Here is a 24,810-nt window from a genome sequence, read left to right as displayed (position 1 = left end):
CATATTCAATGTTTGCTGGCAGAAACTGAGATTTCATCTAAAACAAGAGAGCTTTGTGGAACTTTTGTTGTTGCCAATACACAGGCATCCTCTAGGTAAACTAAGTAAAATCAGTTGCTTTAACTATGAATATGACTCTAGTATCGAAAACAACTATTTTTAAGATCTTTGCAAAGTTACATATAAGATTATCTACCTACTTTTAAAAGCTTTGAGTAAGCTCAGAAAGAAGTCTCTAACCTGAATTTTTTATATACCACCATTCTGTTCTATTTATGTGCCAAACATGAGGTCTACTGATGAAAGGCAATGCGGCACAGTGGTTGAGAGCATAAATTCTGGAGCCAGACTGGGTTTGAATTCTGACTCTGACCTTGGGTGTTACTTAACTGCTTTTTGTCTTAACTTAGTCATCTGTAAAATACAGATGACAGATCTACCTACCCTGGGGTTGTTGTAAGGATTAAATAAATTTATATATAAAAGAAATTAATTATATTTTTATATGTAAAGCAAAGTACACAAGTGCTAATTTTATTACTATTGTACAAACTTTTGCAGTATATTGTAGGACTTCATACAATTACAGAAGAGCTTTATAAATGATTATTAAAAAAAATTTTTTTAATGTTTATTTTTTTTAAGAGAGAGATACAGAGCATGAGTGGGGGAGGGGAGGGGGGAGAGGGGGAGGGAGAGAGAGGGAGAGGGAGAGAGGGAGAGAGGGAGAGAGGGAGAGACAGAGACACAGAATCCGAAGCAGGCTCCAGGCTCCAAGCTGTCAGCACAAAGCCCGATGCAGGGCTTGAACCCACAAACTGTGAGATTATGACCTGAGCTGAAGTCAGATGCCAAACCAACCAAGCCACTCAGGTGCCCTGAAGATTATTTTAATTAAGCAAAATATGAGAAAAAAATACATACAGGATCTGTGGCTGAGGAGAGGCAGCGCTGAATAAGATCCTCAAATGTGGTCTTTAGAATGAGGTGCTCATCTGGAATAGGTTTCTTGGTAATTTTTTCTGTTGGCAAAGACTGCACATGCTGGAAGAAATAATAGCACAAATGACCAGAAATGACCAAAAGCTACCTATATGCAAAGCCCTGAAACTGTGATAAAGAGAAACCAGCTAACTACCTTGTAGACAGGCTGTGGCAAATTAACATGTGAAATCCCTTGGGAGAAGTAGAAATGAAAATCAAATATTCAGTAGAAGGTACAGACACTCCTCCTACAGCTTTGATTTTGAAAAACAGAATTGGATATAAAGAGTTTGATGAACTACAGAACATATGTTGATCACTATTGTATATACCTGATGGGAAGGAGACTGTAGACCTATGCTGGTAGGAAATAAAAGGGCAGTTAAGGGCAGTTACAAAGCTGGCTACTTAGAGTGGCTGCTTGCTCTGCTTGTTGGCTCATTTTTGTTTATCTTTCCATTCTTATGTTCTTTGATTTATTCTTGGAGGTTGGTAACTGGGCTATTATCAAACTGCAAGATTAAGTCAAAAGTTAGGATAGAAGAGACCATGATGTTACTGAACGTACAGATGGAAAAACAAAGAAGGTATGTTTAAGTGTTTAGGGTTCTGATTTATTAGTACATTCATTCAAAAAATATTCGGCAATTATGTTCTAGGCACTGGCTATGTATTTGTGAGCCAATTCAGAAAAGATCTCAGCTCTCTGGCAGTTTTTAGCTAGAGGAAGGAAAAAGAAGTTTTAAAATGTCATACAAAAAGCAAGTTTACAAATACTTACATTTTAATGAAAGATGTTACTTGAACAAAAAGTAAAATAATAAAATGCCATAAATACATGTAAAATAGCAACTGCATTGCTATTTTATAGCTAATAAATTAACATTAATGGAACCAACAGGCAATATAACTGGAATTTAACTGAGGGGAAAGTTCTCTTCAGGAAATTCTATTAGAAAGACAAGTAGGAGTTAACTGGTGAAATGGGGAAGTTAGAGTGTCAGAGAAAGAATGTGTACAAAGGAAGGACCATGATACAAGAGGACTAAAAGGAGGCCAGTGTGGCTGAAGCAGAGAGACAGCAAGGAGGAATATGAAGCTGAAGGGCTTCCAGACAATGTGAAATAATTTGGTCTTTATCCTGAGAACAATGTTTTAAACAAAGAGGAGACAAGACCAGATACAATGATCAAAGTCAATGCTTGTAGACCAGTTAGAGGCTCCTGCACTGCCAGAGACTGGAAATGAAGGCAGCATGGGCCAGATTAGAAGTGTATGCGGATAAAGGATTTGAGAGAGATTTTAAAATAATATCAGCAAGATTTGGGGATAGATTTGAAAGAGGGATTAAAGGAAAAAAAGTATAAAGATGATTCCCAGGTTTTTGGCTAGATTGAATATGGATTATGATGCCATTTTACTGAAATAGGAAACACCAAAAAAAGATCAGGTTTGGGAGGAAGACTATGAATAAGGTTGTAGAAATGCTGAGTGTGAGGTGCCTTGGAGACATCTAGGTGGGCAGGTAGCTGGCTATTATGGCCTGGCTGAACATATACATCTGTGCAAGCTCTCCCTTTCGATGGTAACTGAGGTTCTGGTCTGGGTGAGTATTGCATGAGCACCTAAAGTCTAAACAAAAGTGAATGGCTGGGTAGCTTCCCAAACTAACATAGACTTGTAATCAGAAAAGAAAAGAAAAGAAAAGAAAAGAAAAGAAAAGAAAAGAAAAGAAAAGAAATTAACAATGCATCTTTGTAATTTATATTCCTATGGAAAGAAACAACTCCTCCCACCTCCATCAAAACACTGGTTTTTAGAACGCCACTTTTAATATTTAGAAGTTCCTTAGACAGAACTATCTCTTAATAGTAAAGCACACTCTTGTGATAGAGATACAACCTTTATAAATTTGACTTCAATGAACCAAAGACAAAAACAGAACCAATTTTATACTTTGTGCAGGGATTTGTTTCACCTTCACATGCTGAACTTTGACCCAAACTCTTTACTTTTCACAAACTGATCAAAATGTTCATCTTTGTATGTTTAAGTCGGTTGTATCTGACTTTTCATCGTCTAGAACCCTGTGCCAACTAGCTGTTTATATGTGAATAGCAACTACAAATTTATATCTCCAGCTGAAGATAAAGCTGTATATTAGTAGCTCTTATACATACACAAGAAATGATATAACTCATTACATTTTTATTTTAGATTTTAAAAGGAAAACCCTTTGGAAATAGCTTCTGCTTAGCAAGCTTGGCTGAAAATACAGATTCAACTAATCTTAAATTGTGGGTACTGATTAGGTCAAATGAAATATAATTGTCAAGTTAGTGTAAACATACACTAGCAATTATAAAAGCCTCTTCTAGAAAGTTTATGGCATGTAATTGAAAAATAATATCCATCCATGATCAATCTTAAAAAAGGGGGTTACTATTTTTTACTTAGGTTGTCTTAATTGAAACCAAAGTTAGATGCTCATTAATAAAGGTGTAAACATAAAAGTTAACACATTAAAAAGAAAAAATGAACTGAAATAGAGCCATCTCCTCATTCCATTAACACAGATTTGTTACCTGGATGGTATTTCCAATAGGAGCCCCTGGGGCACCTTCAATATTGGGCTTTGAGAAAGATGGTGGCATGCCTGGTTGACCAAGAGGTTGCTGTATGCCATGGAAGGTCTGGCCACCTGGAAGATGTGGCTGTGGAAATGAAGCTTGGCTTGACAGAGGTAAAGGAGCTGAAGGTTGTTGCTGCAGCATCTGTGACTGGGGGTCACCCAAAGGGTTCATGATTGGTGATGTGATGGGAACAGGAGGCATAAAGTTTTCAGGTATCTTTTAAAAGACAGAAATAAAAGACACTAAGCATAAGAAAAAAAGGTACAATTTCCTCACCTTTAAATAAGGTTTAAAAAAATTTTTTTAATAGTAGAATATTTTTTCAAATGAAATTTTATGCAGAATTCTACAGTAAAACGTAAAAGTAGAGCTAATCTGGCTCAGAGGGGTGGGGAACTCAAAACTGGACCTCTCAGTTTCCCCTTTGCCTTCCACACTTACCCTCGTATGGGGAGCCAACACCTGGTGTTTTTGAAAGAGGATCTCAAAGTCTAGAGAATTATATCTAGCAATAGTGGAATCAGATAATGTGTGTTTATATTTAATGTGACCAAGATGTAATACCCTTTTCCTAGATCACTAAATAGACATTAACTATCAATTCAATCATATTAAAAGTAGTAGATTAAATTCAATCTCTGATTATTATTAACCTAAATTTGGGGGTTTTTTTTGTTTTTTTTGTTTTTTTGCTCATTTAGTGTCTCCCAATTTTATTGTTATGACCTCTCCCTACTATATTTGAGAAAAGGACATCACGGTGAGTAAAAAAGAAAAAAAAGTAGAAATGTTTGGGGAGAAAGAAGAAGAATCTTAACTTCTGCTTTAATGGCTGTCAACAGTTACTGACATTTAAACAACGCTCAGCTACAAGGTGATTTCTTCATTCATACTATATGTGATAAACAAAAATAGTCCAAAATATAATTACCAAATTCCTGACTACTGTTGGAACCCCTAAAAGACATAAAAATCACTGGAAAATTTGTTTCCTATTCTTTGAAAGAAACCTGTTAGAAATTTACATCTTATCTTCTTTTTAATGTTTACTTATATATTTTTGAAAGAGAAAGACAGAGAGAGAGAGAGCACGAACAGGGGAGGGGCAGAGAGAGAGGGAGACACAGAATCTGAAGCAGGCGCTCCGAGCTGTCAGCGCAGAGCCTGACATGGGGCTTGAATTCACAAACTGCGAGATCATCACCTGAGCCGAGGTCAGACGTTTAAATGACTGAGCCACCCAGGCGCCCCTACATCTTCTCTTCTAAAGGAAGTTAAATTCACACCACTGTACTGTTTTTAACTTTCTTTCCTTCCCTTCATGGAGAAGATGCAAGCTGAAATGCACTTTAAACCTATCAGTCAGTAAGCTTTGCCTTCAAAAGGATCAGTGAAAGGTAGTATGTTCCAGGTGGCTACATGATTAAAGAACATCTGTAGGCAACTGGATGGACATCTTTTTCTGGTACCTTCTTCTTCTTGGGTACTCTGTTCAAAGCTGGAGGATCATTCCAACCATTCTGAGGACCTATAACAGATAATAAAGAGCATTTTCCTTTAGAATTCTGAAAAGAGGACAACTAAATTGTATCCATCGCATAGTACCTTCAAATTCTGCCTTAACTAACCTGAGGATAACCATCACAAAGGTTTTACCAGCTCAGGTGTGGGGATCACTCTGTAGCCCTGGATTCACAAACTCATTCCCTCAAATATTCACAAGGTCTTGGCTTAGGAGGCAAGATAACTTGACATTATTTCCATTGAAAGTGAAAGAGCTGTACTAAATTTAGGGATGGTGAAGTGTTTATGTCTATATTGGTATATAACTTTCAAATCAGTTAAGAATTCTCTTGTAATAAAGAAAAAATAAATCACCTGAATCTGCTAAAAAAACAAAAACCTTGATGTATTCAGCATACTAAAAAATAAAATAAAAGTAACAATCTCCTACTTCCCAAGAGAGTAATTTAATATAAGCAATTGAACATAAGCAAACTATCCACATGGTAGAAACAGTGTCAAAAAAAAAAAAAAAAAAAAACCAAACTGGGTCCCAATTACACAACACCAGCAATTTCATCATCCTTCCCTTAAGAGTTACTTATAAAGTATAAAAAAGCATTCAGGTATCTGTGATAAGATTTTTTTTAATGCCACACAAAAAAAATTCCAGATTGGCAGCAAATATAAAATTAAACTACTGTCAACGTTAGTAAATTTCCTCTACACGCACCCCCTGCCCCCAAATCTTCATCTCAAAGTGAAAAACAGACATCAGTAGCAGAATTCATTAAGTATCTTAATGCCAGTATGTTTAAAGAAAACGTGCCAGAAATAAAGATAATTTCAAAATCAAAATATAATCATTTTACATTTCATTGAATTTTGTGTATGTTGTATATTTAAAGACCAAAAATTACTCCTCTTTTAACAAATTAAACATTCTTTCAGTATTTTACCTTTTACTTATTCTACTGATATCCATGATATGAAATCACAACAAAATTGCTTAGACAAAAGAACCTGTGATCCATACATAATGTCATAGAAACTTTTTAAAAAATAAGATCTTCTAACCAGCATGTACTCATTTCCCTTGATTTTTTAAAAAGTTTATTTATTTTTAAAATTTGTTTTACCCAATGTGTGGCTCAAACTCACGACCCCTGAGCCAGCCAGCCAGGCATCCCTCATTTGCCTTGATTCTAAAAATGGAATTAATTTTCTACAAGTTTACCAGGAAACAGAATTCCAAAAGAGCCTCAAAACATTGAAGAGCTAATTACAAAACATTAAACTACATGCTGCTATCTGCTTAACAAATTCTTAAAGTTCTGGGCTTGCACAGAGAATCATTCAAATCTCTCTCATCACCTTCTAATCTTACTCATAGCTAAGACAATCTTGATATGGTCATGGTCTTTATGATTATATAAAATAGACGACTTTAATGATTTAAAGCTACTGGTGTCACCATGTTAATTCAATCAACTCTAAGATTTGATTTGATTAAGAACCCAAATTAAAAAATGATACTGATCACATTCCGAACATCATCAACTTTGAGGTTCACATGCATTATTGTGAATGTCCATTCATTAACTATATTAAATGATTGAAAAATTTCCAGAGGTATATTTTATAACTAATTCACCTTCCAACATAGGTGTCTGGTCTTGCATAGACTGATTTTCTGCAGACAAAATGTAAAAGTCACTTAAACAGTATTATCATGAAAAACATTCTAAACTCATTTTGTAATTGCTTCTTCTCCCTCCATCAAGCCAAAAAAGAAAAAACTAATTTTATAAAGGAAAGAAACTTTTTAGTCAAGTCATGTGAAATGTCTTTTATCTAATTAAGAAAGTAATCAGCTTTTGGGTAAATTGAATTCATCTAGGTTATGCCAGATCCAATTAACTCTTAAACATTACTTTTTTTCTCTTCCTGCGCTACATGTCTCTTTTAAGAAAAAAATTTTCCTGCCTACTTGAAATATTTCCCTGTTTGCATGGAATTTTTTTCTACTACTTGATCAGTAATATCACTGTGTGTGGGGGGAGAGCATTTGGTACTATTTAAAGCTGTGAATCAAAATCAGCTGAGAGATCGATCTTGTTAAACTGCAGATTCTAATTCATACTAAGTACAGGGAAAGGCCTGAGATTCTATTGTTCCAGCTAGCTCCCAGGTAATGCCAATGCTGCTGGCCAAAGCACTCTTTTAGTGGGGACTTAATGAAAAATGGGAGGCTTTAGCAAGGTGGTGCCACTTTACTGCTAGATTTAGGAGGCAACAGGGGCCTGCACCCTGATGAAACTGTAATTTCATGTAATTCATGTCACACCATGAATAGAAACATGAATGAGAACAGGCCCAATAAATATGTAACCATCCAATATGGTCTTTTCTGTAAGAATATATGGATTTGTAGACTGTGGAGCACAGGTCTTTCAGAAACAACTACATCTCTTAAGGGAACTGAAGTTTCTGGCAGTGGACATGAAAAGAAAAGGGTGAAAACTAACATAGCAATGCCAAAATTATCAGATATTATTATCAGATATTCAGGGTCAGGCCAGGCCCAGCCTCAAATCAAAAGTATGCAGCGGAGGTATATTATATGCATATGTAACTTACGAAAATTGAACTATCTTCCTTTGGGGATAGAAGAACCAAGAGAGTATAGCAATTAATGAGTTCAATTCGGTTTGAGTTCTACTCAAGAGGCACGTGCCTCAGAGAAATTGTGAGGTGGAGAGGTAACCCCATAGCTTGCAGTTTTCCCTCTAATCTCTCATAGCAGTGACTTAAGCCCTGGGTATTAAAGCCTGGGAGGGTATCCGGAAATTTCAAAAACTGTAAGCACAAAAAGTTTGTGGAGCAAACTTTTGTTTGGGGTCATACAACCCTTTTGTAAAATGATTCCAAATTTATGATGAAATCAAATCAAATTCAAAATTAGGAATGACAATCCAAATTAGAAACAAAAAGACTTGCAGCAGGAGTACATAGCCAGTGGGGTAGCTCACATAACTTGAGGGTGGAGAATGTCTTGTTGAATAGAAAGTAACAATTGTACAATAATCAAAGTTCTCCCCCAAATATATGCCTAACTGACTCCTCCCAATGTCCAACCATGCAATATATTTAGCCATTTTTATTTCAGCCCAGATAATCCTTGTTCAAATCTCTTATCAATTTAATGCAGTTTTGTCTCAGCTATAATTCGCTTTTGAATTTTTTCACTTTCATGTCTTTAAATTGACTGTTTAAATATGACTTTTTAAAAACACAGCTAAACTGACCTCTGTAAATACGCCTTAATAGCAACCTTAGGTAAAGCAAACTACATGAACAAAATAAATATCTCTAGGAAACAGCATTACGGAGGTTCATTATAGATATGCAAAATGTTACTCCTGGTCAACATTTTTAAAAAATCAACATAGAACAGTCATTGAAAATAAATCAATACAGCATAATCTAATCTTAGACATAATTCTCCCATAAAACTATAAAGAGAATCTTTTTACTCTTTCAAAAAACTATAAAATGAAGATAAATCTCTCTTTTTAAAACATGACATGACTTTAAAGGCATGAAAAATATGGTTCATGGTGTAATATTAAGAAAAAATGTAAGATGTAAAATTGTGTGTGTATATATGTGTATTATGATCTCAATTCTTTAAAAATAGGGGCACCTGGGTGGCTGAGTCGGTTAAGCACCTGACTTCAGCTCAGGTTATGATCTCACAGTTCATGAGTTCGAGCCCCACATCAGGCTCTGTGCTGACATCCCAGAGCCTGGAACTTGCTTCAGATACTGTGTCTCTCCCTCTCTCTGCCCCTTTCCTGCTCACACTCTCTCAACAATAAAGAAATGTTAAAAAAAAAAAAAAAAAAATACATGCACACAATGAGATACTACCCATTAGAATGGCTAGAATTAAGAAAGAAAAAAACCAAACAAACAGAAAACAAGTGTGGTGTAGATGTGGAAAACAGTATAATGCTTCCTCAAAAATTTAAATACTGAATATTGAATTTGATCCAGCAATTCCATTTCTGGGTATATATCCTAAAGAACTGGAAGCAAAGACTTGAACAGATATGTGTATACCTGTGTTCAAAGAGCATTATTCACAATAGTTCAAATGCCCACATGCAGATAAATGGATAAACAAAATGTGCAATATAATACAGTGAAATATTATTCAGCCTTAAGTAGTAAAGAAATTCTGATACATGAATATTGGAGAGCGTGAAATAAGCCAGTCAAAACAGGACAAATATTGTATGATTCCACTTATATGAGGTACCTAGAGTAGTCAAATACAGAGAGAGAGTAGAACAGTGGTTACCTGGGGCTGGGGGAAACAAGGAGTTATTTAATGAGTACATAGTTTCAGTGTGGGATGATGAAAACTTCTGGAGACAGATAAGTGGCAATGGTTCTTCAGCAATGTAAACGTACTTAATGTCACTGAACTATACACATAAAAATGGTTAAAATGGTAAATTTTATGTTAGTATATTTACCACATTAAAAATATTTTTAATAGATGCATATAGACATACATAGATATATGTATATATGTGTACGAAAAGAATAAATAAACCTATATTATCACTGGTAATATTTGGGCGGTAGAATTATAGATCATTTAAATTTTATTCTTTATAATATTTTGAGTCTTTAAAAATCCTACAGTGAAAAATTAATAAAAATCAAGGGAAAATTAATTTAAAAATTGAATATGGCATGTTACTGGAGATCTTTATCCACTTTAGTGTAAGGTTTAGTTCTCCAGTATCTTTGGGGAAGGAAGAAGGAACCACATGGTCCCACATATACAGGAGTGCAGCTGAGTACCATCTTTACTTGAATCCCACTTCTCACTCGGAACGTTCTTAGGTATTCCAGCAGAAGCAAAATGTGCTATATGCACTGGCTAAGATACTTTTCGGTGGATTCTTTATTAGTGCAGTGATATGAAGAATTTTGGCTAACAGACAATTTGAGAAAGAACAGAGCATCCTTCTTAACCTCCCATTTCCCCTATAAGCCTAGCATGTCACATTAAAAACAAGAGGGTCATGAAATTAAAAATTAAAGTTTAGAAAGACATGAATCCTTGAGGTCATTTTCCAATGACACAAGATAAAACAGGTACTTATAATTTGAGTAAGGAATATTTACGAAAATTAAAAAAAAATTTTCAGAACACTGTTCTATGAAAATATGTAACATTATGCCCCTTCAAGACTTCTATGTGACAAAGTATGAGACTATATACCTAAATTAAATTTTCCATGGTTTAATAAAATCAATAATGTTTACTCAAAGACAGCTTCATGACAGCCTGAAGGTCATTTTATCAGAAAATAATTTTTTGAGTAAAATTCTAAGGCCTTCATATTTGAAAGTGCTCTCCTTTAGTAATAATAAGCACAGATTAAATCAGGACAGGGAAAAAGTCATAGACAGTATCCTAATTATCCTAGAGAGTAAAACCATGCCTTTCAGCAGTTCAAACTCCTTCGTGAACTTTCCTGCCTACTGTATGAACTATCAACTTCTTGCCCTGGCATAAAGCTTTCCAAAATTTGGGCCAAATATAAACGTTATGTTCCAACTTACAGCAAAGCTATGTGATGTTCACTAGAAATGTACTGTTCACTTCTGTCTCCCTACCTGTGCCTGGAATAATTCTGATTATAGACCAAACAAGTACCCATTAAGAATTAACTCAATGAATGTTCTGGTATTTGCAACATTAGTTTTTCTGAGCCTCAGGCATAATTTGGAGGCTCACGAACAGTTACAGGTCTTGCAAACCCTAGTGTCTGTCAAAATTATCCACTGGACAAACGGAATTCCCAAGTCCGATAGAGAACCATATGATATGAGACCCATAAAAAAGAAGAGAAAATTTTCATTCACAATTATTTGTACACTGTAAACAACATTTTTAGGAAATCAAAAAATAAAATATGGTAAAATACAGGGGACTATTAACAGGCAAGAGGTAACAAAGCAGCTGGCTTAGAACATGCTGAATACTGAAAAATGTTTGCTTCTTCTTCCTATTAGTCACTCTGTTTCTCAGCCAGGTTAGAACAATCTGTTACTTTGTATATAAGCAAAGACTTTATCTCAAGGCCAAATACACTTTTGCTTAAGAATACCCATGCAAATATTTAACTTAGATGATGAAGTAACAAAATACCTAAAACAGTGTTGTTGTAGGATTTTTGTAATTCTAACATTGATAACTACTTCTATGACTTATATCAGGACTAGACCATCTGGTAAAGAAGAATGAACTTATTAGGCTTTATAGACTGAGAGACCTGGGTTTGTATCTCAACTTGGAGACTATCATCATGCAACCATGAGTTTAACTCCTAGGAAACCAAGTTTCCTCATGTCAACTAAAAAAAACATTTCTATTTCTCATGGCTCTGATAATTAAATAAGAAAATATATGGCAAATGATGGTACATGTCCAGTGTATGTCCAGTAAATGATGACTCACCTCTCTATTTCCCTGCACCACTTTAAAGTGGGAATTTTCTGGAACTCATCTTTCAGTCAAGAACTCTATTACCCAACTATTCAGAATAGATACTATCTTCACTATTGAGGTTTCAGAAGGTAATTTTTGAACTCTACGACTGAATTAGCACTCCTCTCTAAAATATCAATCTACTGAACTATTTATATTGAAAGTTACAGAAATTTTATTTGTGCAGTGAAGGGTGATAGAGATATTTGTGTGTGTGTGTGTGTGTGTGTGTGTGTGTGCGCGCATGCACACATGTGCACGCATGTATGTGTGAGATTTTTGGTACTCTGGCCTTTATATATCAGAGAAGAAAGGTGATAGGTATATAATTCTGCATTCATGAGACTTTGTTAGAATAGAATATTTCTTCAATAGATCCTATTTTATAATTGTTTTCAGTAATTATAGCTACTGCTTAAAATATATATATATATACACACACACACACATACATACTGGACGCCCCAGAAGCAACTAAAGTATTAGGAGCAAAGCAAGATTCATTCATCTCTTTGTTCCTTTAGTTCAAAAACATCGGTTATAATCTAAAAGGGAAACTATTTTCAAATACTAAAAGGCACAGAGCTCTAATTTTGAGTCAGGTTTTGTGTAATCACAGCCAACTTTACAGTCACTATCCCCAAATGCTTTAATGTATTAATGCATTCAATGTTCTTCATGAGCTTATGAGCAGGTATTAATATTATTCTGAGGAAATGGAGGCTTGAAGAAGTTTAAGTAACTTAGCCAAAGCTGGGGTACAAACCCAGGAGATTGAATTCCAAAGCCTGCATTCTTAACCAGTATGGTTAGTGGTCCCTAACCCTGATTCATCGATCCCTTTTTATAACACATGCCTTTGAGGCCCCTTTTGGTAGGGGTCAAAATGAAAACCAGATAATAAAACCTCCCCATAAAAAATTAATGTAATGCTCTAATTATAAAATGAGATAAGAATTTAGAAAACGTGTATCTCATTATAATAATAATTTAAGATTATGGTTTTCATTAGAAAACTTCAGGCATGACTACACTGTTAGACTATCTATCGAATCCTTGAAATTCCCCTAAACTATCTGAGGGTGGTGCTGCCCTAATGAAGAATCGCTGCACTACTGTCCACAGACTTTCTACTCTTCTGCTGTCTCATTAGAGATCCTCCGTCAGAGTTGTGTTCTCTCACTCTTTTCCTTTAGATAAGCATATCCAGATCCCTCATCTTTATAAATAAACATAACTATAAAATTATATACAATCACCATGTTTAATCTCCATGAATGGGCTTAAGGCACAAATAATTTTAAAAATGCTAAACTTCTCAATAAGAACAGAGCAAAGTTTGGCTCTAAAGAAATTAGTGTCAATTAAACCTAGTTCCAAACACCACTTATCTTGCCAATTAATTTCTTACCACTTATTTTACATTTAGTGGCAGATTATATACTCTTACCCTTTTGAAGCTCTAAAGTTTTCCTCATTTAGCAACTAAAGTTCATTATGGGATGATCACACTTTTAGAAATAGTTTCAGAATTTGTGATAAAAACTCAACACCTCAGATTACTCAGTTTACAAAGAGTCAGACATAATTCCCCTCCATCCACCCACGTGTTCATGAAAAAATAAAGGAGGGAGCCAAACCAAATCCCTTTCAAGCGCAGACCTGTTCTTTGCGACGCAGGCAGCTCACTGGCAGCAGGCAGTGTACCTGTTGTTCCAGGAGGCAGTGCATAAGCTGAAGATGATGGTGGAGCTCCTGGTCCGCCATGCTGGAAGGATGCTCCAGAGGAAGGGGGAGGAGGGAAAGAAGCAGCAGAGCTGGAGGTAGGTGGAGAGGCCTGGGGCTGTGTTGCGTACAGCTGAGACTGCCCAGAATAGGAAGAAGCAGAAGATATGTAAGGGGTGTTAGGGTAAGCGTTTGAAGCAGAAGGAGCAACGGGCTGCTGAGGTCGATACATTGTTGACCCCCCTGTTCCGAAGGAATACTGCTGGGCTGGTTGATAAGCTACACCAAGGAGAAGAAACAGAAATTTTAATTAGTTATAAGTTTATTGACAGCAACAAAAAACCAGTTATCTCATTCTATGGAAATTATTTTTGTCATTATTATTAGAACAATAAGCTACAACCAAATATTAACCCTTATATGTTATGCTTTTGATGACTTGGATACCCTTAAATATACTAAAATATACCCATTGGATCAATATGGGAAATATGCCATCTCCAGACTGCTTCTGGCTATGAAAATCTTTCAATCATCAAACCCAAACACTGAAAGACCGACCCTTTTCTCAGACTTCCTGTGCCTGAGAAAAGACTGCAGTGACACTGACTAGCCACCAGATGGAACCATGCAGGAATTACACGTCCCAAGCACTCCCCGTTACAGTAAATTACAGGGACTTTGCTGGCGGCTCAACATCTCCTCCACCGGAAGAATTGTAGGGTGAGCACTATTGTTATGAATCAAATACCTTCTCCAACATCTAGTAAACTAATCAGCTACTCACATTGTGATTTTGAGCTTAGTTCCAGATTAACAGCCAACTCTTTAAGATCCCTGACAAAACAATTACTACATAGTATTTCATATACTATACACAGTTGGTTAGTAAGCATTCAGGCAGCCAACTAATGTTTTGATGCAAAGACCTGAGCCCAGATTAGAGAATATTACCACATTTTTCATGACCAGGGGTAGGTATGGACCTCTACAGAGTAAATCTACTAGAACTGTACTTGTTCTACTCTGAAGACAGCATTTTCATGAGTGAAAAATTGTGTCAAATCTGTATTCATGTTAAGTAAGAATATCCACTTTAGCATAGAACGTGCTTATTAAGATTAGTTCTTACTAGGCAGTGGCCTCTTGCTTTTGTAATAGTTGTTTAATCATATAATTTTCTCCTTGGAGATTTTTTTTTCTCTTCATGTAAATTTTAAAATAGTGGTGATATTTTACTTTATAAGTGCAAATATTTTCTAAAAAACAAAAGCCAATGGTGGGCACATGTTATTACCATACATTTGTCGAAATTCATAGAATGTTCAACACAAGAGAGAACACTAAAGTAAACTATGGACTTTGGGCGATAATGATGTGTCAATGCAGATTCACTACTATAACAAATGTTCTACTGGGGTGCAGGCTGTTGATAGTCAAGCAGGTTGTACATGGGGGCAGGGGAGATATTGGATATTGAAATGTCCCTTGGAACCATTTTTCCAAAAATGGTTTGTGTCATCTTGCTGAAAGGAAAGAATATATAACAAAATCATTTCAAAAATTCTGTTTTTTAATACAAAATCATGGGACAATTCACTGTTCTTAGTAATTGCTCAGGAACAGGAGCCAACTGTTCTGAATGGACTGACATAGGAGGCTGGTTCCAAGCATGCTAATTAGGGATGTCACCTAGGGAAACTGTGTTTCTCCCTCTCAAGTCCTACACAGTTCTTTCTTTACTTGTTAAAACTGATTTGATCATGGGTTTGGAGCTTTAAAGCAAAATGTTACTACATTAGGTAAGACATGCTGTTGTGCAAGGACTTCAGGGTCACACTACTTACGCTGTGGCTGTGGATAAGGTGGTACCTGGGTGTGCAAGTGACCTGGAGATGTGGGAAGCTGAGCTGTGGTCGCATTTGGATTAACATTTCCGTGCATTATGAAACCTGGAGGTGGAGGATTTTCTCCCTAGGAAATGAGAATATGATAAAAGGGAGGATTACATTTGGAACCAAAAATCTTACCAGATGGATTTATAATCTCTGAAACGGAACCGTTTATTTTTTTTTTTTAACTTTACTGTGTAAGAAACACTGCACTTTGCACATTCTGTCTTCTTTAGAACACATTTTCTGAGCAACACATTCTAAGTGATTTAAAGATCAGACAGGTCTAAAGTATTAATTGCAATAAATGGCAACAGATGCTAATAACTTCACAAAACAGTGTCAATGATATTTATAATAAGTCACCAGGATTTTCCATCTCTACTAAATTCCATCCACACTTTGGAAATATAAGTATAAATGCCACAAGGGAACTTTCGTTTCTCTTCAATTTCTGCAATGCTCAAAAACAAAGAAGAAAGAAAAAAGAAAATTTTCAGTGAAATCAGATTTAAACCATTGTTAGAACTTTAGTTGATATTTTTCTAGCTGAGGTCAATTTAGAACTGCAAAAGGAGAGGGAGAAGAAAATAAACTAATTGTCCAGAAACTTCTTGCATCCTAAAGCATTAAAATGCAATAAGCAGGCGGACAAATGGGGGAAGGGGAAATTAAGAAAAGGGGGGTAGAGAATATTTAACTATATATATATTTAAGTGAGCAGAGTTCTGCTCAAAGATGAATAATGAAGGATATACCTGTGTGTCAGAGGGAGAGGCTGCAGGTGGATGGCTGGGAAGGGCGGTAGGAGTTTTGTTACTCCAGGTAGTGACAGTAGGGGCAATTCTAACCTGAATTGAACAAAGAAATACCAATCACAGAAAATAAAAAATAAAAATGTTAAAAGAAGAAAAAAAAACACCCAGAAGGCATTAACAGCCAGATGCAAAGCAAAAAATAAGAGTAGCAAGATAGCATATGTTAGTCAGGCAATTGCTTTCAAGGTAGCTGGGATTCCAAAAGAAAAACACATTCACAACAAAACAGGGAGAGGGAGGCAGTAGAAAAATCAACATGAAAACCTAAATCAAAGCATAAAAAAAAGTAGCATTCAAGTGTCAAGAATAAGGGGAAAAGCTAGTTCCTGTAAGTAGGTAAAGAAAGAAGATATTGGAGGAAAAAAGATAATCGAGTAGAAAAGTGATTTTGAAGCATTAATAGTATTCATGCTACTATTAGATCTGTAAGCATATTGCTACAAGTTCCCTTTTCTGGATTTTATTAGAGCTGCAAAAATCGTATTAGTCCCATATCAGGCTTAGAAACATACAATCAAAGGATATTAGAGATCAATCAGTCTAATCCCCACCCATGACCACTGAGAAAACCAACACCTAGAGAAATGAAGGTGCTTCCTAAGGTCAATACAACTAGCTGGTGACAGACCTAGGACTGAATCCAGACCTCCTGATTTCCAGGCCAGTGTTTGCTATACTACACCATGTTGCTTACCCTGGAGTCCTAAGATTTTCAAAGCAAATTTTTTAAGCCACCAAAATCTTTCTGGTCAAGTAAATCTTCATAGAAATTCCAAGTGGAAGTGGAACTCCTACTAATCTGGCCTCCCTCTCACCCTTTTACCCCTTCCTGTAAACATTCCTTTAAAACCACAAGCTGCTGTCCTCATTTGGTACATGATAAGCTTTAATCAAGAAAATCAGTGCTTGGGGTGTCTGGGTGGCTCAGTGAGTTAAGTGTCTAACTGTCTAACTCTTGATTTTAGCTCAGGTCATGATCTCACAGTTGTAAGATCAAGCCCCATGTTGGGCTCTGCACCAGGCATGGCTTAGGATTCTCTCTCTCTCCCTTTCTCTTTTTGCCCCTTCCCTGCTCCCGTGTGCACACATACTCTCTCTCTCTCTCTCTCTCTCAAAATAAACAAAAAAACAAAAAAACAAAAAAAAAAAAAGAAAATCACTGCTTAGTTTCTGAATTTGTTTTTCTTTTGTTAAAGTATTAGACTGCTAAGTCAAAGTACAATGAAAGTCTTTCAGTGTTTTTATATCTTCCCAGAAAGACAGATAAACTCAAGAACATAGAGAGTAAATATTCTCTTTTCCCAAAGTAGAGGGTGTCTCACCTCAGTACCCTTCAAGATAGCACGATTGAACAAAAGATGCTTGGGAGTTCTAATATCAAGTTGGCCAGGCGATTTTAAGAAATTCAAGCTCTGTCTTAAAACTCTGGCTTGTCACTTGATGTCTGTGCCTCTTAGTTCTTCCAGTCACTGCCTGCTTTGCCCTACCTATGTCATAGACTTTTCTCAAACTAGTAAAGTCTTCATAATAGTGGGAAACTTAATCTGCTTTGTTTACCAATGTATCAACAGACAGAATAAAGACAGGCACTCATAGAAAAGCTCTCAATAAATTATCAAATAAAGGAAAAAAATAAAAAAACAGAGAATACTCTAGATAGTTACAGTTAAATCCAAATGTGATCTATTCCTGATTAAGTATTAATCAAAAGTGCAATAGACAAAAGAGCACTAATTGATCTTTTTTTTAGCTTTCCATGATTTTATATTTACTTTTGTTGCAACAAATTATAAAAAAGACCTTGTCGATTCTATCAGTAATCTGATGTATTTTAAAATGGGGAGAGGATCTGCTAACTTTGTTACCAATCAAGACCATTTATTACTTATGAAAATGTACTTTTCATTCAAGAACATGAAGGTTATCTGCGGGTCCGGAAATAAAAGTTTCTGTATGAAATAGTAAAAGACAGTAAAATGCCACATTTTATGCCACTAAATGTTTTAATTTACTTACTTACTTATTTAAAAATATCTAATCATCTTTATAATCTCCATGACCTACAATTTCATACACCTTTGGTTATTCACTAATATCCAAGTTATCCAAAAAAAGTATGTTCTGAATACTGTGTTGATACAAGAGACACAGTAAACCTGTAATAATGATTCAGAATAAAATACTCAAAATAAGAGTACCTTTTCTAAAAATATTTCATAGTATTAACCAAATCACCCACAAATTATTCCCACTACTTTACTTACAGCTTGTCAGATGAATCAAGTTGAAGCAGTTTCAAGAACAGATGTACATGTGTATGGGTAGTTTGAATGATGGGGAAATAAAAAAATCTCCCCAGAGAGCTTAAATTAATTTATATCTAAAATATAATCTGTTTGACCAGATTAAAGTGATAATTAAAAAAAAAAAAAAGCAGACCAGGGGCACCTGGCTGGCTCAATGGAAAGAGCATGTGATTCTAGATCTTGGAGTCGTGAGTTTGAGCCCCACCCACGTTTGGTGCAGAGATTACTTAAAAAAATAAATAAATAACTTAAAAAAATATAAAAATAAAAAGAACAGACCATCACTTTCAAGAATACAAAAAGAAAAACTATTAAAACATTATGTTGTCTAACTAGACAACTAGACTTATCATAGCAGATTAAGGTCTCTTACCCAACAAATTTTTGAACAGAAATATATAAATGTTCCTACTTAATCTGGACCATATCACTCACATGGGGATAATATTGTTGAGCTGGAACTCTTGACATCTGTGTGTGGCCAGCCATTGGTCCAGGCCTGCCCTTAGGCAGCTGCTGCCTCTCATAAGGAATTTTAGATGATTCCTGTCCTGGTACAGGCTGTCCTTGTGCTCTACAAAGTCTGTCACGAAGCTGCACAATATTTGGCTATAACAAGCAATGGAAGAAAATAAAGCAGAATGTTAGAACTCACTGAACTATATGACAGCATGTTGCTTTTCTTAAAGTAAGCTTGATCGGTCATATGCTCCTTGTTCATATGCTGTTTCCTATATAATAGATCCTAGCACAAGAGGGTTTAACATCATGGCTTCTAATACCCAAGACTGATACCAAAGTCCCATGATATATCATTTAACTGAGGCAAGGACTTGAATTATGCCCACCACACAGTAGTATGTAAGATCAATGCCACTCATCATCTCTGCTCTTTTGTATTTTCTTATAGTTGAGTAATTTTCACAAATCACAAAAGTAGTTAAAAAAAAATACAACTTCATTTCTTTATAGGGAAAAAAGGTCCCCAAAAGAATCAACTGCTGACGATGTGATGAAAGAAAACGGTGACCTAAGAAAGGAAGGAAAATTAATAAAAAAAAAAAAAAGAGAGAGAGAGAGAGATGTTGGAAATAAAAGATTAAGATGTCACACTCATGGTAGCTTACACAGATCTACAATTATACAGATCTACAATAAGTATGAGTTGACCACATACATGTTCCAGATATTAACAAACAACAACAAAAAGGTAATGTTAAAATATTTCAGCAAGAACTGATTTTAGTAACTTTAAAAAGTCATACAGGGGCGCCTGGGTGGCGCAGTCGGTTAAGCGTCCGACTTCATCCAGGTCACGATCTCGCGGTCCGTGAGCTCGAGCCCCGCGTCGGGCTCTGGGCTGATGGCTCAGAGCCTGGAGCCTGTTTCCGATTCTGTGTCTCCCTCTCTCTCTGCCCCTCCCCCATTCATGCTCTGTCTCTCTCTGTCCCCAAAATAAATAAACGTTGAAAAAAAAAAAAAAAAGTCATACATTACTATAAATTCACTAAAGGCTTAAAGCTGTCATTTAAACTGTTAGGTATACTATTAGGGAGGAAGGTTAGATACTATAATGATATCACAAAGGCTCAGGACATGTTCCCCAGAAAATACTAAGGGTCTACTGAAATATATAGAAGACAGCAACTTCAAAATTGTTTATTTTTACATAGAGAATGTTCTTTAAAAGTCCAAAGGAAACATGAAGAATAATATACAGAAAATGTATGTGGTTAGGGGTGCCTGGTCAGCTCAGTCGGTTAATCATCTGACTTCGGCTCAGGTCATGATCTCACAGTTTGTGAGTTTAAGCCTCGCGTCGGGCTCTACACTGACAGTGCCGAGCCTGCTTGGGATTTTCTCTCTCACTCTCTTTCTGCCCCTCTCCTGCTTGTGTGCATGCAGATACTCTCTCGCAAAATAAATAAACTTTAAAAAAAAGAAAAAAAAATGTATGTGGTTATAAATGGTATTGAAAATAAAGAGTTTAATACTGAGGCTACAAGATCTAAAGGTCTTAGATTAAGTTAGTCTTAAAGGGTCTTATAACTCACTATTAAAGGGGTGTTTAAAAAGTCATAAAATAATTATGCCAAGGTCATCATAAAGTCTGTTTCTATTCTACCTAATATTCTCACAGATAAAATCGAAAGATACAACCTGTAAATGTGTTTCAAAACCAACTAGAGTCAAACCTCCATAATGCTGGAACATAGACCTAAGTGTTTTTACTCAATGAAACCACTCAATGAAATATATTGGTATTTCCCTACAAGAGACAAAATACTGAAAACAATTAACTAAAAAAATCCATCAAAAACAAAATAAAGTTTATAATAAAAAGCATAGAAACAAGAAAATATCTTCAAGGCTCAAAATTAAGTTCTGTCACACACACAATATAGATACAAACATCCTACTTGTGGATAACTGTCCTCAAACCTCTCCCTGATTTCTACCCATGCTTCATTATTAAATTTAGGTTGCCCTCTTCTGTGATTCCACTGCACTACTACCTCTATCATAGTTATGTATCACTTTTGGAAAACTCCCTTAGGAAAAGAATCTTGGCAATCGTGTCCATCATTATACTGTCAGTCACTTACTTAATTCCATTGCATTGAAAAAGCCCAATTTAATGCATACCAAATAATAAATCAGAAATGTCATTCTCCCTGCCTTGAGTATTTTAAAAATATACTTGTCTGCAGACAGTATCAGACTGAAATAGTATACAGAATGAACGTCTTCACTAATATCTATGTCTATGTCTAGCATTTGTGGGAATTTTAAAACTACAACCCCAATTATTTAAGTATTAATATTCATAGCTTTCTAACACAGAAGATTCCTACAAAGAACCATGTACAAAGAATCAGCATTTGGCTCAAGAAATTAGAAGTTGGTCCTTTTCCATTTTTTCCCTCAAATACTATGCCCATCAGTACAAAGGGATCTATCGTACTACAAGAGCATCCTATCTCTCCAATACCGTCTGGGTACACCTAAAATGATCCTTGAATAATTGTCAGTAACATTCACTTATGGTCAGATGACAGAAATTCAATTGTTCCAAAACATTCTACTTACCAATATTCTTATGCTTAACACTACGTGCTACCCACTGGACTCACCTTATTCACACATTAAAAGAAGAGAAATGGTTAATTCTAATTACCTGGTTGGTGTTTTCGGGAAGAAAAGCCAAGGCTGCAGCAATACTGCCTTGCGCTGCCAACAAATTAGCATACTGACTCATCTTCTCAGCCAAAAGAACTCCTACAGTATTGGTGTCCATGGCTTGGGTGAGTTGTACAGCTTTTCGCAGGATGACAACTTTCTCAATAAGATCCTAAGTGAGGAAAAGAAGGGAGAGAGAAGGGCAAGCAAACAAAATTACCAAGATGTGTATGCAAGAGAGCAGGAATGAAGAGATACTAAGATTTCTAAAACCTCCTAAAAGTATATCTTATTATCCTCTCTCTTAAAAACTTCTGCAACAGCTGTCCACCATTCACATAAACTGAAAAAGTAAGGAGGAAGAAAGTACCTTATCATGGTTAGGGCATAGGTTATTTCCTTCTCCTAAATATCCTTAAACTGCCAGATACTTGTCTTGTGAGCTTAAAGTAGGCAAGCATCCAAAGTGAAAGTGATCAGCAGATAAATGTCCAAAGGCAGAAACTGGGTTCCAGCAGGTATACAAGAAACTGACTGAAAACATCATACTACCTATACTATAAAAACACTACTACTAAGAGGTGACCTCCAATGAGCTTACTATTTCAACCCCAAATTTTTCACATTGCTCTTCAATACCAATTATTTCAACAATGGGAAGCCTCAAGTATAAAGCACAAGAATATCCTATCTATCGGCCCTTCCAAAGTACACAGATCCAGAAGTGTGAAACAAGTGTGCTTTCTCTCAAAAGCACTTAGGAAAACAGTGATTTCCTACCAGATTTTCAGTTTTAATAAAGTGATCTTTAAAGTTATAACTGTACTGAGAAAATCTCTTTCCAGAGCGAAAAAGAAATACCTGAATGAAATATTATGAGACTCTGATTAAATGCTTAGAAAAAAAAATCTAAATACTGTATACAGTGCACTCCATGCCTGAAAATAGTCCCCATATTTTTTACTCCCCCTCTTGTCCAGGTTTTAGTGCTACATAGGATTCCATTTACTTCTTACTTTCATTTTCCCTTAATCATGACGATTAAGATTCTCTATTGGTACTGGGAAGGTCTCCCATTCCTTACCCCACATTGCCTCTTTCCTTGCCCAAGGCAGATAGGGTCACCAGAGGCAGGGAGAGAAGCATGGGGGAAAAGACGTACACTCTAGGACTGTTTTCATGCTCTTGCCACCTGCTTCTTCCAATAAACTACCAAATCACAACCTTGATTTCACAAGCAGTTGCAACTCCCATTTTACTATCCCATCATCTCATACTTTGCCCCGCCAAATATGCTACAAATACACATAAATTATCCAGCAAAAGAACTTCTAAAACATAGGTAACTAAGGTGAAAGCAATGAACTTCTGGAACAAGTCAATTTCTAGAATAGAAGTAGGGTGAAAGACAACACTAGAAAGTAAGCACCCCTTGTTTCAAAGATACTAACCTGAAGGGACAAAGGACTGCTTCCATCTTGAGCTTTAGTCCAACATGCAACTAGTTTCTCTACATTCCCTGCACAGATATAGCAGAGACATGCCTGAGTCTGCAGGAGGATATCACCTTCACTTTCAAGCCTGGTTCCCAAAAGATCTACCGATCAAGAGGAAAACAAAATAAGACTATACTCAAGGCAATCTGAACATGAAGTCGTAAGTAAGCCAATAATATTTTCAGAAGTATGAATTAAACTTCACAACCAATGAGTAGCAGATAGAAACAAAATCAGTTATGTAAATGCTCAGTAAGTATTTATTTATTAAATGAATGGAAGTGCGTGACAAATTGTATGTAAGGAATGACTTCTCAAGATTCTATATACCTAGTTGCAGAATGAATTTCCCTGAATTACATTAAAAAATAATAAATGGAAAGGACATTTGAACAGAAAAATCCTAATGAACATTTAACTCCATTTCAACACGTCAGACATTTGTGTAAATAGATGAAATATGGCACATTTGAAATGAACATCAATGGTAGGTAGGACTACGATAAATCACTTATGATAATAAAGTTAATATCTTATAACTTTCATATTCTCATAATACTTTCAAGGTAGCAAATGGTTGGTTGTTCTGATACTAGCACTCTGAAGCTTCTGTTCTTACAAGTAAGGAGTATCATTCCTTAGCCACCAGTCTAGTCACAGCCTTTAACAGTAATTTATAATTTCCAATCAAATGTTATAATTACTAATTTTATCAAGTTAATATTTATTAAGTGAAAGCTAATTATGTGTAATTTTACATATAATAGACTAAGGCTTAGAAAGTGATTTTTCCGAGGTCATACAACTAGTAAGTGGCAGAGGCAAGATTCTAGGTCCAGTCTGCTGGAAACCAAAACTGTTAAGAAATATTATTAAAAGTAATGACTAGATATGGAGAAGTAATGTTAATAATTCTAAGAAAAGTATCCAAATGGGAACTTCTTTTTCTTATCTATGATTAGCTGGTTTGCAAACATTTCTAATAATATGTTACTAATTTTATAGAAAATATACGATGCCATATACATTATATAAATATAAGGCTCATTTTCTTACCACAAAGGGCTGAAAACTCATCTGGTTTAGCATAAGTCAATACTGCAGCTAAAGCCTCTCTCCAATTTTTAAGGTCACAAGACTCAACAATTTCTTTCCAGTTCTTCATCACCACTGCAGTAATTAGCTTAAGAAAGGAAAATAAAGGAGAATTAAAAATCTCTGGTATATTAGTAAAAATTACCTCTGGCTAATCAATCATATCTTTTAAACCTACTATTCACAGTATTTCATGCAGAATAAAGCAGCAACAAAGTGAAGAATATTCCTGAACCAACAGACATAAAAAAGATGGTTATTATTTTTCCTCAAAAAAAAAAAAAAAAACAAACAAACCCCATCACACAAACATTTTTTGTAATGTAAATATGCTGAGAAGGAGGGGTGCCAAGCTGACTCAGTTGGAGGAGCATGTGATTCTTGATCTTGGCGTAGTGAGTTCAAACCCCATGTTCGGTGTAGAGATTACTTAAAAATAAATAAATAAACTTAAAAAAATATGCTGAGAAGGAAAAGTATAGGGTATTATCAAAACATTAACAGGAAGGCATGACCTGCTCTGATGGATCAGAAAAAATGCTTTGAGTACATGTGAGATATGAAGTCAGAATTAACTTCATCAAGGTCGAGAAAGAGGAAGATG

The 24,810-nt window shown here is 35.6% G+C and overlaps 1 protein-coding gene across 41 annotated transcripts in view; it reads right to left on the bottom strand.

Annotated features, from left to right (window-relative positions):
• SEC31A (SEC31 homolog A, COPII coat complex component) overlaps positions 1-24,810 on the bottom strand; it is a 71,234-nt gene that overhangs the window by 6,253 nt on the left and 40,171 nt on the right. For 9 of the 41 annotated variants that reach the window (XM_015068082.3, XM_015068092.3, XM_015068090.3 and 6 more), the window contains 11 exons: positions 24,168-24,294; positions 23,067-23,212; positions 21,614-21,787; positions 18,871-19,044; positions 16,070-16,162; positions 15,267-15,393; positions 13,357-13,698; positions 6,775-6,813; positions 5,087-5,145; positions 3,570-3,833; positions 925-1,044 (listed from right to left, as the gene is read on the bottom strand). In XM_015068082.3, the coding sequence (XP_014923568.1) occupies positions 925-1,044; positions 3,570-3,833; positions 5,087-5,145; positions 6,775-6,813; positions 13,357-13,698; positions 15,267-15,393; positions 16,070-16,162; positions 18,871-19,044; positions 21,614-21,787; positions 23,067-23,212; positions 24,168-24,294 (1,665 nt within the window). The remainder of the gene's footprint in view (positions 1-924; positions 1,045-3,569; positions 3,834-5,086; positions 5,146-6,774; positions 6,814-13,356; positions 13,699-15,266; positions 15,394-16,069; positions 16,163-18,870; positions 19,045-21,613; positions 21,788-23,066; positions 23,213-24,167; positions 24,295-24,810) is intronic. The other 32 variants (XM_015068096.3, XM_053217189.1, XM_053217186.1 and 29 more) reach the window with 9 other exon arrangements.

The sequence above is a fragment of the Acinonyx jubatus genome, chromosome B1 (assembly GCF_027475565.1).
Source record: "Acinonyx jubatus isolate Ajub_Pintada_27869175 chromosome B1, VMU_Ajub_asm_v1.0, whole genome shotgun sequence".
Classification (NCBI taxonomy): domain Eukaryota; kingdom Metazoa; phylum Chordata; class Mammalia; order Carnivora; family Felidae; genus Acinonyx; species Acinonyx jubatus.
This window is presented reverse-complemented; position numbering and strand designations above follow the sequence as displayed.